General features: G+C 54.3%; 1 protein-coding gene across 17 annotated transcripts in view; it reads right to left on the reverse strand.

Moving 5' to 3' along the window:
• Brsk2 (BR serine/threonine kinase 2) overlaps nucleotides 1-13,656 on the reverse strand; it is a 52,719-nt gene that overhangs the window by 5,136 nt on the left and 33,927 nt on the right. For 6 of the 17 annotated variants that reach the window (XM_032891402.1, XM_032891401.1, XM_032891404.1 and 3 more), the window contains 12 exons: nucleotides 13,410-13,556; nucleotides 11,922-11,953; nucleotides 11,461-11,625; nucleotides 11,168-11,265; nucleotides 10,945-11,095; nucleotides 8,891-8,956; nucleotides 6,993-7,053; nucleotides 5,942-6,149; nucleotides 5,488-5,536; nucleotides 2,227-2,350; nucleotides 674-854; nucleotides 508-597 (listed from right to left, as the gene is read on the reverse strand). In XM_032891402.1, coding sequence (XP_032747293.1) covers nucleotides 508-597; nucleotides 674-854; nucleotides 2,227-2,350; nucleotides 5,488-5,536; nucleotides 5,942-6,149; nucleotides 6,993-7,053; nucleotides 8,891-8,956; nucleotides 10,945-11,095; nucleotides 11,168-11,265; nucleotides 11,461-11,625; nucleotides 11,922-11,953; nucleotides 13,410-13,556 — 1,372 coding nt within the window. Of the gene's footprint in view, nucleotides 1-219; nucleotides 315-507; nucleotides 598-673; nucleotides 855-2,226; nucleotides 2,351-5,487; nucleotides 5,537-5,941; nucleotides 6,150-6,992; nucleotides 7,054-8,890; nucleotides 8,957-10,944; nucleotides 11,096-11,167; nucleotides 11,266-11,460; nucleotides 11,626-11,921; nucleotides 11,954-13,409; nucleotides 13,557-13,656 lie in introns of all 17 variants that reach the window. The other 11 variants (XR_004386788.1, XR_004386789.1, XM_032891408.1 and 8 more) reach the window with 3 other exon arrangements.

A 13,656-nucleotide genomic window follows, 5' to 3' on the forward strand; every position in this document is an offset into this window, starting at 1 on the left:
GCTACAAGGGGAGCCCCAAGGATCAGGGCCTTGGGCCCTACTCCCAGAGCCTGCTTATACTGCCCTCATTTCTAGCTGCCTAGGTGCTGACCCTGTAGGCCTGTCTGGAGCTAGGCCAGATGAGTGGGCACAAGGTGCCCCTCTAAGGACAAGCCTGGCTCTTTCAGGAGGCCCTGCCCACAGCCCCTCCCCTCCCCGGCAGCAGGCCGGACACCTTACCTGCCAGCGTCAGAGGCTACTCTCGTAGCTGGTGGCCACCTTCTGGCCCTTAAGCCCAGCACCCCAGCTTAGTCCTGGCGCTGGCGGGGGTGGTTCTACGGTGGACAAGAGGCGCCTTTCAGTGTGATGCAGCCCACCATGCCCGGGGAGGGGCCCTGCTCCCTGAGGGGTGCAGCACTGCTCGGGGCAGGGAGGTGGGCATCCGTCAGAGTAGGAGGCCATGTCAGTTCTCATACCTCCCATCCAAGCAGCACTAGCCACAGGCGCTGTGCTGAGCCCCCGCCTCACCTGACAGGTGCTGGGCTGATGGCTGGTCATGGGTGCTCAGCAGCTGGGCCTGGATGGTCTCCACTACCCTCTTGAAGCGGCGACTGGGGCCTAGGGGAAGACTGGCTGTCAGGACACTGGAAGCACCAGTGAGAGTGAAACACAGCCACGAAGTCAGCTGGCTTACCTGAGAGTAAAGTGAATGTGACTGAGTAGATGCCATTCTCCTTCTGGGCCTCTCCACCCTCAGTGTAGGTGATGTCCACCTGGAACTTGACCGGCTTCTGGAACACTGCTGGGCCCCCTGTGGCCTTGTATTCAGCCCTGAAGCTTGTCTGGGAGATAACGCTGTGGCTGAGGCTAGGGATCTGCAGTGTATACAGGCTGGATGTGATAGCAGCCTACCAGAAGGCCCCACTAGCCCACTCCTAACCTCTTGCAGAGGTGGCATCAGAAGTGCCAGCACTGTGTGGGCACCAGACACAGACCCAGGCACAAACCCTCCAAACCATCTCCAGTCTTGAGAACCAAACATGACACAAAACTAACAGGTGGGCCCCCTTGCCTAGCCACCCAGGGTGCATACTAGAAGAACCCTAGACTGGAAGGGTTAAATGGCCTTACAACCCTGAGTTGGACAGGAATGAAGGCGCATCACAGCAGTGACTAGTGAAGATATGAGGTGTGTGAATTCACAGCACTGAACTCTGGTCACATTGACATGACAGTAGCAAGAGCAAAACGAAAACAGATAGGCTCACCCCAGGTTATAGGACTAGCTACCATGGGGAAGTAGATGGGAGCCCCAGGCTGATCTGGTAACCCAAGGCCCTTGTGAAGGGATGGATTTGATGGAGGGAGGAGACAGGCTCACACCAAAGGGTAGGAGTGCTAAGGAGCACAATAGGCCCAGAGTCTGGCCAATCTGAAGTACAACCACTCTATCAGATATGGCCTTCCCTGGCCTGAAGCTTCTAACAGACATTTTCAGCTGACTCTAGGGCATCAGGGAAATCTTTTAGCTAGGTAACTTGAAGGACTCCAGGACAGAATGTCTAATGAGGCAATAGCATCCTAGAGCCTAGAGCAGGTACCTTCAAATAAATACTCATGAGAGATGACTCCCCTTGGCCAAAAGTCAGCAGACTAAGGCCCTGGTGTGGGAGGTATATGCTGAGGAAAGTCTCAGAGAGGCCTGGCCCAGCATAAGGCAGCCCTACACAGGAATCACAAGAGACAGGGTCAATTCTGAGAGTACTCTGGGAGTTCATATCCTAGCTGGAGAGTCTCATCTCCAGTCTTCATGTGCTGTTCGGCTTGTCAGAACCTAGAGATGCCTCCATGTTTTGAGAACCCCAGCCTCTACAGGCAAGCTGGGGGCCACGGGAAGTCACAGACTTCAAATAAAGAAGTAGCCTGGGAAATAGACTCTGGGCTTCTAGAGATCAAGTGGGTGGTCACAGCCTCTTCTTGATGCGTGTGGCCACCCGTATTTCACCCTGAGTCTTGGGGAGGTTTCACCTGGAGACCAGCACACCCCAGCCATAGACAGCTCCCCACTCCCAGAGTTGCTGTGCAGCTCCCAGCAGGATGAAGGCCTAGGTAGACAGTGGTGGTCCCGGCAGAAGGACAAAAGGACGGGTTAGGTGTACACACGTTTGTGTGAATGAGAGAGCCTATGGTCGCCTGGAGGCTGAGCCCATGGATTTGAGTGTCTGCCTGGCTCTGCCATGGCCTCACCGACAGGAAGGCATGCACGATGTCAGCCTTGATGGAGCTCAGGGGCTTGTCCTTGATCACCACAAAGATCTGTTCCTCCTTTTCCAGGTTGATGAAGTTCCCGAACCATGATTTCTTGGCCAGCCTAGGCAGAGCAGAGGCTGTCATGATGGGGATGTGATGCCTGGTCCACTTCTGTAACCTCCACAGGGGCTGGGACCATAGAGCCCTTACTACAGAGCAGTGTTCCCCACATCCCAGACCAGCCATGCAGCCCTTATGCTAACCTTACCACACCCACTCCCCTAACTCCATAATCCAACCCTAAGGGTGATCCCCAACTCTAAACTCGCCCCACAAACAAGATAAAACCTAACCAAATACCTCTTACTGTAACCATAAACCAAAAGACTTAACCCTAACCAAACTTCTCTAACCATAACCTCTAACATTACCCTAACATTCATAAACTTAGACCTATATCCCTAGCCTGAACCCTATGTCACTAACCTATACCCCATGTCTTTAACATGAACCCCTTGTCCCAACCTTCACTGTACAACCCTAATCCCAATCCTATGTCCTTAACAATAAATTTCACCACAACACACTCCCATCTGCAAGTCCTTGACTTTCACTGGATGTCTGAGAGCCACTTTCTAGACATTTCATTGTGTAGGACGGGGCAGGACAGAGTGTCTTAAGTCTCAGCTTCTATTTGGGTCCCTACATTTTGGGGAAGCTCACTCTACACCTTACTGGAAGAAATGTTCCCAGACAACCAGAAGCTGGTGTATGCTAGAGTCTGATATCAAGTAAAGGTTATGTGGCTCTACACCAGCTAGTAAGATCCCTGGCAGACCTGCAGGGTCAGTTAGGGAAGGCCTGCCCAGAGCTTCAACAGCCGCAGCCTCACTCAGGCCTGCCACACATTATGCACCCACCACAGGACTAGTTTTCTTCCCATGATAGCTTGACATCATGCTTGGCCATTACTCTACTGCTGCCCAGAGGGCCTCAGCTGTCTGGCCAGATGACACCAGTAGAACACAAGTTCCACTGCAACACTCCTCACTGCATATACCATCTCCTGAGTTGTGGATACTGTACTCTAAAGTAGAACCTCCTGCCGGTCCAGTGGGATGGAAGGCAGACAAGCTTCCCAGCCTCACTGTGGAGCTCCACCTATTCCCTTCTAGACATGTGCATAGCGTGAGCTCTTGCCACCTTTGCTGACGGGATTCCCGAAGAGCTGCAGAGGCCCCAACCTAACCCAACTGCAGGACTACTTTTCTTCCCATGATAGCTTGACAATTGGCAATTGGAAGAGATTCTTTCCTAGCCCTAGAGACCACAACGCAGAATACTCAGTGAAGTCATTGCTAGATGTCTGTTCAAGAGACCCTAGGGGAGGCTAAGCTGAAGGCTGTCTTGTGGCAACTCCCAGTCAACATGGCTAGGCAGACTTCCAGCTGCCTGGTGTAAGTACAATGGGGGCATAGCTAGCCCTTCAATCAGATGCATCCCTGCACCAGGGACTTGGGCTATAAACTGAGGGAAGTGGCAACAACAGCCACACTGGTGCTCAGGGATAGGGTTGGCATGTGGCCAGCATGAATGAGAGTATCTGTGCTGGGCAGCACTAAGCCACTGTTAATTTAGGCTGTATGAAGGGTTTCCTGGTTGTGACTTCCCCCTTGTTCATTTCTGGTTCTTTTGCTTCTGTGGCTGACACAGCCCCCAGCCCTTCTGTGCTCCTGTTGTAAGCTCTGTCCTGTCCTGTGTGTACAGGTCCCTGATATAGGCCCTTGTCCCACCTGTACCCAAGGCCCATGCCTGGACCTGGAGACCAGCAATGCTCAGGATATTTCGAAGCAGACAAGTGGTTCTAGAAAACATAGTTTCTGGCTGAAAATCACAAGTGCAAGCAGTCACACTTAGCTGGTATGGCATGTGAGACATGGCCATATCTAACAGAAGCTGTATGATCAGAGGGGATTGTGTAGCACAGGGTGACACAGTCCATGCTAGAGCTCTGGTATCCATTGTTCTGGGCCCAAGTACTAGCCTGGGCACACAAAATTCTTGGTGTGGGCCATAAAGGCGCATGAGAAAAGGACATAGGTCAGTAGGCAAAACATGTTCAGCTTAGTGGGCCCCAGTTAACAGCTGAAGGCGTAAGGGGGAGGGTTGAACTCTACAGACTGCTATAGTTCCCATGGCTTCTAGCCAGCTGGCCTGACATAGTAGACAACCAAGCAAGCCGGTTCCTGGTTATGGTTCTTTGGAGGCTATGACCAATGAGGGGCTTATGACAGAAGATGAGGGTGTAAAGCTTTCCTGAGCCAGTATGCAGGGCTTGGGGGATGGGAAATAAAGTCTCTAAAGGTCTTGATCAAGGAGGAGGAAACCAAAGGCCTTTCTCAAGCTACTGTTACCAAAAAAAAAAAAAAAAAAAAAAAGTATTAATAAATGGATCTCTAAAACCTTTTATTAGAGCAACATAAAGGCCTAACCTAGTCCAGAATAGTCATATGTCCCCAGAGCCTCAGGGCAGTTATGGTGAGCTTAGGCCTCTGACCTCTGCCTGGACCAAAGCACAGCAAGTGCGTCTGCTAGCACAGAGCAACCGAAACCCCTTACTAAGTTGCCGGCAACAGCTGAGGCCTCTCCTCTTGTCTGGCCACAGAGTAAGGTCACCCAGCTACAGTGATGCAATCAGTGGTCTTTGCTAGTGCTTTCCCTGCCCCCAGCCCCAGTCATATGGCATTTTCCTACCTTCACACCAGTAGCTACCAAGAAAGTAACTACTGAGAGGCCACTGTGGAAGATACAGAGAAGCCACATATACAGATATGCAGCATCTGCAGGGCAGGTCCACTGGGTCCACTTGCATTCCCTTCCCTACAGCTGAAGGCTAGGGAATCCTAGAACAATTCTAGGACAATCCCTGGGCCCTCTATCTTCAGGCTGTCTTTCTTCCTCAGCACAACCCTGTTTCTCCTCATGTCCAAACCCTCCCTGTGATCCCTTAGACTCCTGGGAAGCCCAGAGTACACCTACGTGTCCCCAGCCAACTTTAGAGTCCTCTGAGCAGAGTCAGGACCTGTTCCACCACTGGTATTTCTCATGTGGACAGGACCTAAAGTTCATAAAGACTCATGGGCTGAGTCAGGCCCAAGGAGTTCAGGTCAGGGACCAAAAGCCCTCAGGTGGTTATCCCCTGCCTGATGGCAAAGATCCTAGGTCCCTCTCTCACCAGCCTCATGCAAAGCCACTTACTCTGGAGAAGATTCTGGGGTCAGGTTGGACATCTCCTCTGGCGTGGGAACTGTGCACAGGAAGGGACAAAGGCAAGGTTGGTGAGTGCTGCAGGTTTGAGTCTCAGGACCATGTCCATTCCTCCCCAACCCCATCCTGGCTCAGGGTGCTGTCCATGCTGTGGTGCTGAAACACCATTGTGCTTCTCCAGGCCCCAGATGAGCAGAGGCACTGGCCCCAGCACAGCCCAAGACCTGTAGGCTTCCTGACCACCCAACAGGCCTCACTGAGCATAGCTGCTGCCTAGAAGACAATAGAACAATTCTGGGACAAGAGGGTACAGGGCAGGCTCAGAGGCCAGTGCTTGTGGAGAGGCTCACAGACCCGCCAACTGTTGGCATGTCCCATCTGAGCAGTACAGTACCCACCCCCTCTACAGATTCCACCACCTACCCAGCCCCACACTACTGCTAACCTTGCAGTTTCCGGCGGTGGAAGCGAGGTGAGCCCAGGAAGCTGTTCTTGATGGAGTTGAGTCGTGTTCGCCAGGGCACTCCTCCAACACTAGGGCTGGACGGTGGTGTGGGGTTGGGTGTGCCAGCTGGGCTCTCCTTTGGCGTGTGAACAGGCGTCCCTTTGGGGGTAGGAAGGGGACTACCCCTTGGTGAGGGGTGAGGGGTCACCTGTATGGTGGGGACAGATTTGGTGTTTGGTTCAGTCCCAGTTGGCAGGAGCCGGGCAGGGGCCGGCAGGGTGGGTGGCCCAGGGGACAGGGCCAGTGGAGTGCCAAGGCTGGCTCCAGGAGGCTGGGTCTGAGTGCAGGCTGGGAGCGGGTTGGACTTGGTGCCCTGCAGCGGCTTGTCAGTCAGCTTGGCCTTGCACGGCAAGGTCTGAGTCTTGGGGTTGGGCCGCAGGGCGGCCTGTGGAGAGAGGATGTGTCCTGGCCGAGAGGTGCTCCGACAAGCTTCCGGCTCCAAGGAGGTGGCCAGGGGGCAAGCCACATAGGGGAGCTCAGGGGGCAGAGGGGGCAGGACAAACTTCCTAACAGGCTACAGTGACGCAGAGTGACGTCAGGAGGGGTGACCGCGAAGTGGAGCCCATGCCCACCCACCCACATGCACACACAGCAACCAGGATCAGCAATAGCATTCAAGCAGGAAACCCAACCAGGACCAGAGAGGAGGGACAGACAAGGGAAGGTTTGCCAAAAAAAAAAAAAAAAAAAAAAAAAAAAAAAAAAAAACCCCAAAAAAAAAAAAACAAACCACACAACAACAACAATAAAACAAGTGACATACAAGAAAACGGACAACACAAAACAAAAGAACATGCAGTTAGCCAGAGCCCAGCAGCAGAGCAGCAGCCAGGAGGAGCCCACAAAGGAAGCCTGTGTGCAAGGCAGAGGTGGGGCTTTTTCCCAGTCTGTGGAGGCCCTGCTCCCCATCCCCAGGCCCTCTAACTATAATCCCTTTTTATTTCATGAGGCTAGTCCTGTAGCCTAAGGCTTAGGTGGGGTGGTCACTCACCCGAGGACTGCTGAGTGGACTCGTAGAAAGGCCTGAGGAGGCACCACTGATGGATCGAGATCTGGGGGAAGAAAGCAGAGTGTCTGTCAGTTCAGCAGGAGAGAGCTCCCGGTTCCTGCCCCCTAGTTGGCTTTTCTAGGAAGCCTGGGGTCCTGACCCAGAGCTCCAAGGCTTCTACCATGCCGAGGAAGGTCTCTAGAGGCACAGCTGTGTCCGGGGCCATCCTGCTGGCCTTGGCTGTCACCACCCAGTATGTATCCAAGGTCCCTAAGGCTCCTCCACACACAGAGGAGCCACCCACCATACACCCCAGACCAGGCACAGGAAATGTACTAAGGGGCTCTCAACAAAGTCCACAGATACTGTGGACAGAGATGCAAGGACACGGTGGGGGATTCCTGTTAACTAGATCCAGCCTCATGCATTCCACGACCCTGGCACCCAAGACCAGCCTCTCCAGGGCTGTACTATACAGCATTCAGTATATGGTTCACTACATGGGTACTTGCCAAGTCCTTTCACATCCGCAGCCACCTATGAGAGAAGCCCAGGGCCAGCCCACAGCCTTCATCTTAACCCACTATTGCCCCATTGGGCTGAAGACCTAGCCTGCAAGTAGCTGGAAGCAGGTACTAGCTCAGTGTGTGTTTACAACATGGTGAACAGCTAGCTGCCCTGCAGGTCTGAGACCAGGCCTTCCATCTAGCTCACCGTGAGAATGGACACAAAAACTCAAGTTCACCCCTGGCTGTGGGACCTGCCATCTTTGTGGGGAAAAGCGGGGGTAGGGTGCAGCCACGGGACAAAAGAGGATAAAAGAGCATTAGACCCGCTCGCACTGCCCTGGCCTGCCCACACTAATTAGACCGTACACAGTGGGCTTCTGTTCCCATCCAGGTAACACCAATCCTTATTAGCTCCTCGCCAGCTCCTAGAGCACCTGTGAGCAGAGCCCTGTCTCCGTGACTTCCAAGCCTCTCCACTTACTGCTAAAGGAGCCTGGGGAACAATGGAGACCTGTGGCCAGGGCAGCATGCCTTAGTCAGGGTAGTAACGGGGCTCCCCACTGGAACAAAGGTCCAGGTGTACAGCTAGGAGCCGGTCCCTGAGAAGATGGAGATGGGGATGGAGATACCCGAGGCCAGGGAAGAGGGGATGCAGCCACAAGCGGTGAAGCCTAGCCTAGGCCTTTGATTCCACCATGCCAGACAGGAACACATTGCTGGGCACAAGGGAAGAAGAAGGGAAACTGAGGCATAAGCATAGGAGCCACATCAACTTCTCCGTTTAGCAATGCTGGAATTGAGCTGCAATTTGTCCAAAGTAGAAAAGATGACTCCAGCCCTGAGGGAGGTCAATAGGCAAGAGGCAAGCAGGAAAGGGCACAGGCAGGCACAGGGGCAGTATGCAGCTCAACAGGGTGTGGCCTAGCCAATCAGCAGCAAGAGTGGGCAGTAGCTGTTACTGGCCTGCTGCCACCTGCCAGGGGCATGGAATACTTAGCCACTTCATCTAAACTGGCCAGCCCTTGTGGGAACAGCACCCAAGGCCATCTGGACAAATGAGTGGCAGGAGGTGGCAGGCCTGCAACCATAAGGTAGGTCTGTGCAGGATGCAGGGCAGTGCTCCTGTCCTGGGCCTATGTGAGTAAGCCTTGAGTATGCGGGCCTCTGGCTTGGGCTGGCCATGGGCCTTGCCCCAGCAACCCCACCCTTCCCTGTATCCTTACAGCTGCCCAGGTCAGACTCTTCCCTGGTCTGCTAAAGTGCGAGTCCCAGAAAGGAGAGGTGAAGTGTCTGTCAGTGAGCCCTGCCTGCAGCCCCGCCTCTTCTGCCCGACTCAGGCAGGAGCCCTGCATCTAGGGCTGGGAGGACAGATTGGATGGGCAGGGTGTATACCTGTCTTCTTTGCTGAATTGGGGATGGGCTTCAGCGATATCCAGGCTTTTACTGAACACTGCTTTACTACAGCAGGAACAAAGCGAGAAAACAGAGTTACTGCCCCGGCCACACGCACGCAGGTCAGCTGCTGGGCCATGTGCTGCCTGACCACACCGAGCAAGCCCTCCAAGCATGGCCCACCAACCCCAGGCCAGGGTACAGAGATGAAGAGAGAGGAAGGGGACAGAAGCCACAGCACAGCCTGCCCTGGGTGACCTTCCGGATAGAGAGGTAGCCAAGCTTAGAGATGTCTAGACTCACCACCAGCCACAGGATCTCTTGTCCCCACCAGTGGTCCCATCAGAGGCCAGTGTCAGGGGGCAAAACCAGAGCAGAAGCAGGCTAGATGTGCCAGGACAAAGGGCCTTGCAGATTCCCTTGGAGACAGCCGCCATCCCACATATGGGCCCACCCTGCAGCACATAGGCCTGGAAGCTGTATTAGAAACCAGGAAGCTCAGAGCTGAGCACTGACCCTTAGCTATCCTTTGGGGTTCAAGAGAGGCCAAGGAAAGGCAATCATCTCTTGAGTGCATGATGCACACTAGAGCTACTGGGAGAGTTCTGCTGAGGTGAAGCATATCCACAAGAGGCGGAATCCAGGAAAAGGATTAGGTAAGAACATGGCCAAGGGGGACCCTTGCTGTCCCGCCTTGTTGCCAGAAGCCAAGGGATTGTGAGCCATGGCTGGCTAGAAAGTTGAAAGAAGTTTCTCAAGGAGTGAAACTTTGAGGCTGGAACATGTGCTAGCCTGGATCCATGGGGAGGACCTAGTAGGTCAGAAATACCAGCACACTAAAGTTAAAGCAGAGGAAGTGTTATCTTGATGACTACCTAGCCATGACATGACTCCCAGTTACTGACAAATTCAGGGGCAGACCTGGCCTGCTTCAGCATCCAAGCTCCCAGCAGCAAGAATGAGCAGTGGGTGCTTCAGGCAGAGTACAGTGCTGACACTGCTGGCAAGGCCCGTGGGATCTCCCAGCTTAGGTCTGTTTACAGATGACCAAGACCCCTGCCTGTTAGGGAGCTCCAGTCAGCCAGGGCAGGCTCTGCAGGCTCTAAGTGCCCTTTCTACTCAGCACTCTCCTGAATTGTATATCCTGCCCACAATGCTGCTACTGGGTACCTGGAGATGCCCAAGCACCAGGGAGGGATGAGCTTGCTGGGCAGGGGTCTCTGAACAAAGCTGTACCACACTACAGTCCAGCTCAATCCAGATCAAAGACAGCAAAGCACCAGGAAGGGACAAACCTGATGAGTGAGGGGCTCTGAACACAGCTGCACCATATCACAGCCCAGCTCAATCAAGAACAGAGCAGCCAGGCACAGCTTAGCCCAGCCTAGTCCAGTCCATCCCACTTCAGCTCAGCCTAGTTCAATCTGGTCAAGTCCTGTGTAGTTCAGTCTTGCCCAACTTAACCCAGCCCAGTTTATAAAACCCAGGCTGGACCAGCTCAGTCCAGGCAAGCTCAGCATAGACCAGTTCATTCCAGTCTAGTACAGCTAGATAAGTAGAACTAGCCCAGATAAGGCCATCCAGTCCAGTTTAATGTAGGACAGTCCAGCCAGACCATATGATTAGTTCAGTCCAGCCCAGCCTAGATTAATCCAGGCCAGCACAGCTCAGTCTAGTTCATCCCAGCTCACCCTGGTCTATTTCAGTTCTGTCCAGCCAGTGTGGCTCAAACCAATACAACTAGTCAAGTCCAGCCAACCCCAAGTCAGGTAAATACTGTCCAGTGTAGCCTAATCTAGCCTAATCCAGTCGTCCCCCCCCCTTCTCAAGCCCAGCTCAATCAGCTCAGTATAGTGCAGCCCAACTCAGCCCATGCAGCCAGCCAGCATGCTTAGCATAGTGAACTCCAGCCCAGTCCAGTGACCTCAGTCCAGATCCCACGTGCAGTGGGCCGAGACAAGCAAGGTCAGGCTAAAGGAAGTAGACTGAGGACCTGATGTTGCCCTGACCTGGGCAACAGGAGGGAGGCTTGGGCTCCCAGGGCAGACACATACCTCTGGCCATGTTGGGCCATCTCAATGGCTCTCCGTGCAGGCACTGGGGAGCCGCCATCTGTCACACTGAGCACCTCCATGGACTTGCGCTCAGGTCGCCTCTTGCCATGCCGGTTCAGCATCGGGGAGTCCACGCGCTTCCGGGGAGGGTCTGTGTGAAGACTGGAGTCAGACTGGGCCAAGAGCCAAAAATGGGGGATGGGGTAGGGTGGGAGCTTTGTACCTATCTCATTCCTGGGGGGCAGGTCCTCATCCTCATGGCTGGGGTACCGTTCTTTCCGGTCCAGGAGGAGGAAATAAATCATCTTTTCCTGATTCTCCCTGCAGCAGGTGAGAAGTGCCAAGGAAGGTATGTGGTGACATGGGTGCCTGACAGTAGCCTTGCAGGACTCTACTCTGGCTATGGCCACCTACCTTAGAGGATCCACAGGGACCAACAAGGATGCCCCCTAGAGCAGCTAGACCTTGGGACATGGAACCCAATGACTAAAGCACTCCTACCCCACCCCAACATACTCCTCAGATAGCAGGTCCTGCAGCAGCTTGTTGCGGTCTCGGAAGCAGCCCAGTGAATGCATGCTATCCAGTACGTCAGGGTCAATGTCTTCCAGGCTGGGCAGTGAGCGGATCTGCACCTTGCGTGGGATGGGCTGTTCTGGCTCTGGCTCATTCTTGCCACCTCTGTGGATGACAGGGTACCCAGCAGCAGTCACTCATTTCTGGCCTATCCTGAAAACATTCCACCCACCCTGAGGTGGCCAGGAGGGTGGGAGATCTACCCTTACGTTAGCCCAGGTCCTGATGCTAACCCTGCACCCTGCCCTGCAAACCTCCTGCATCCTGTAACAGCTCAGGGAGGTGGAGAGAGAGAGGCTAGGGCAGCCCGGAGCTGGCTGGCACCCTCCCCCCTTCCTAGCAGGCCTTGCAGGCCACAGCAACAGGCAAAGCAGGCGTTAGTGGGCAGAGAAGCTACTTACATATACCATATGTGTTTCTGAATGTGCTCTAGCTACAAGGAAAGAGAAACAGGGGTTAGTACCAGGGGGAGCCCACGTTAGGAGGTGGGGGCTAGAATGGGAGAACAGGAGAAGGCAGGGCAGGGGCTGCGTTCTCAGAGGCCCAGGCCAGCACCCCTACTCCTGCCCCCACCCCAGATGCAGAGGAAGTAAAGCCAGGGAAGGAGTTGGGTGGGGGGACAGGGGTCCACGGAAAAGAGAGGCAAGGAAGCAAGCAGCGCCGTGGGGCACCTGTCCTGCCTGGTTGGACCCTCCCAGATTAGAGGGCATTATGTGAGGAACCAGTCCAGGAAGCAAAGCCAGGCGGCTGGGAGGGGCTGGGTGCAGATGTGGGCAGGAGGCTGGGGTAGCCCATTACACCTTTCTCTCCATCCTGACTCAGAGACAGGGATAACTTGCTTTGTGGGAGAGAGCAGGTGGTATCTCTTCTAGAAAAGGCCAGCCCACCAGGCATCCTGCTTCTTTTATATGGGCAGATGTTGTGTGGCTCAAAACAAGCTGCTGGGGCTTCCTTCACCTACCCCATAGCTGATGGAGCTGTGAGCCTCACGTCGCCAGGAGGCACACCACAAGGATGTCAGAGGGGCAAGATGGCAGCAAAGGAGGGGCAGGCCTTCCAGGGCTTACCTGAACCAACCACTCGGGGCTGCTACCTACCATACCTGTGCCCCTAAAATTTGGGCACAGGGTCCCTGTGCCTGGGCATACATGCAATTATGTGCAGATATCTCTCTCTCTCACACTCTCTCTCTCTCTCTCTCTCTCTCTCTCTCTCTCTCTCTCTCTCTCTCTCTCTCACACACACACACACACACACACAGCTGCACACAGCCACATATATGCACTATGCACATCTATGTCTACATACTGCTATGTGTAGGTGGGGCACACCTACAGACACCCTACACACAGCTGGGGACAGGCTTCCCAAGCTGAGCATATACCATACCTCACAGTCTATCGCCACAGCCCCTGACACGCGTGTGCGCGCGCGCGCGCGCACACACACACACACACACACACACACACACACACACACACGCATAGGTAACACACACGTGCACTCACCTTCCATGTAGTTGTGCACATTTTCCCCACAGTTGGGCACATACTCTCCCTGCACATACCTGGGCACATGTGGTGGCCCACGCAGACCCACACTTGAGCTCATCTCTCTGGTACAACACAGACACACATTGATATACATGTGGTATGCCGGAAGCACACACTCAAGACACAGGCGGGAAGCCCCACCCTTAGGGGCATTTTCTCCTTAGAGTGCCCAGGAACAAGTGCCAGACACGGAAGCTTAAGACTCCACCAGTACAGAACTGTCTGAGGAAGGGACAGGCCCAAGAAATGGTGTGAGGGACAAAAACAATGCACAAGGGCCTGGCTCCCCATGGGCACTCAAGTTCTGAATGGAACAGAGGGGTAGACAGGACGCACCGTGAGGCGCCGAGCTGCATCCACCTCAATCATGCCACGCAGGAGGCTCTGGCAGTCTGGTGGGATGAAGTGTGGCATGTGGAACACACCACGCTTGACCTTCTCCAGCAACTGCCGCAGGTTGTCATCATCAAACGGCAGAGCCCCCTGTGGGTACACAGGACAGCACTCGTCATGGGTAGCAGCATAAGGGGAGGGAAGGGGGAGAGAATGTGGGGAGATAGGGGAATGGAACAAAAAGGTGAGG

This window comes from Rattus rattus, chromosome 2 (assembly GCF_011064425.1).
Source record: "Rattus rattus isolate New Zealand chromosome 2, Rrattus_CSIRO_v1, whole genome shotgun sequence".
NCBI lineage: Eukaryota > Metazoa > Chordata > Mammalia > Rodentia > Muridae > Rattus > Rattus rattus.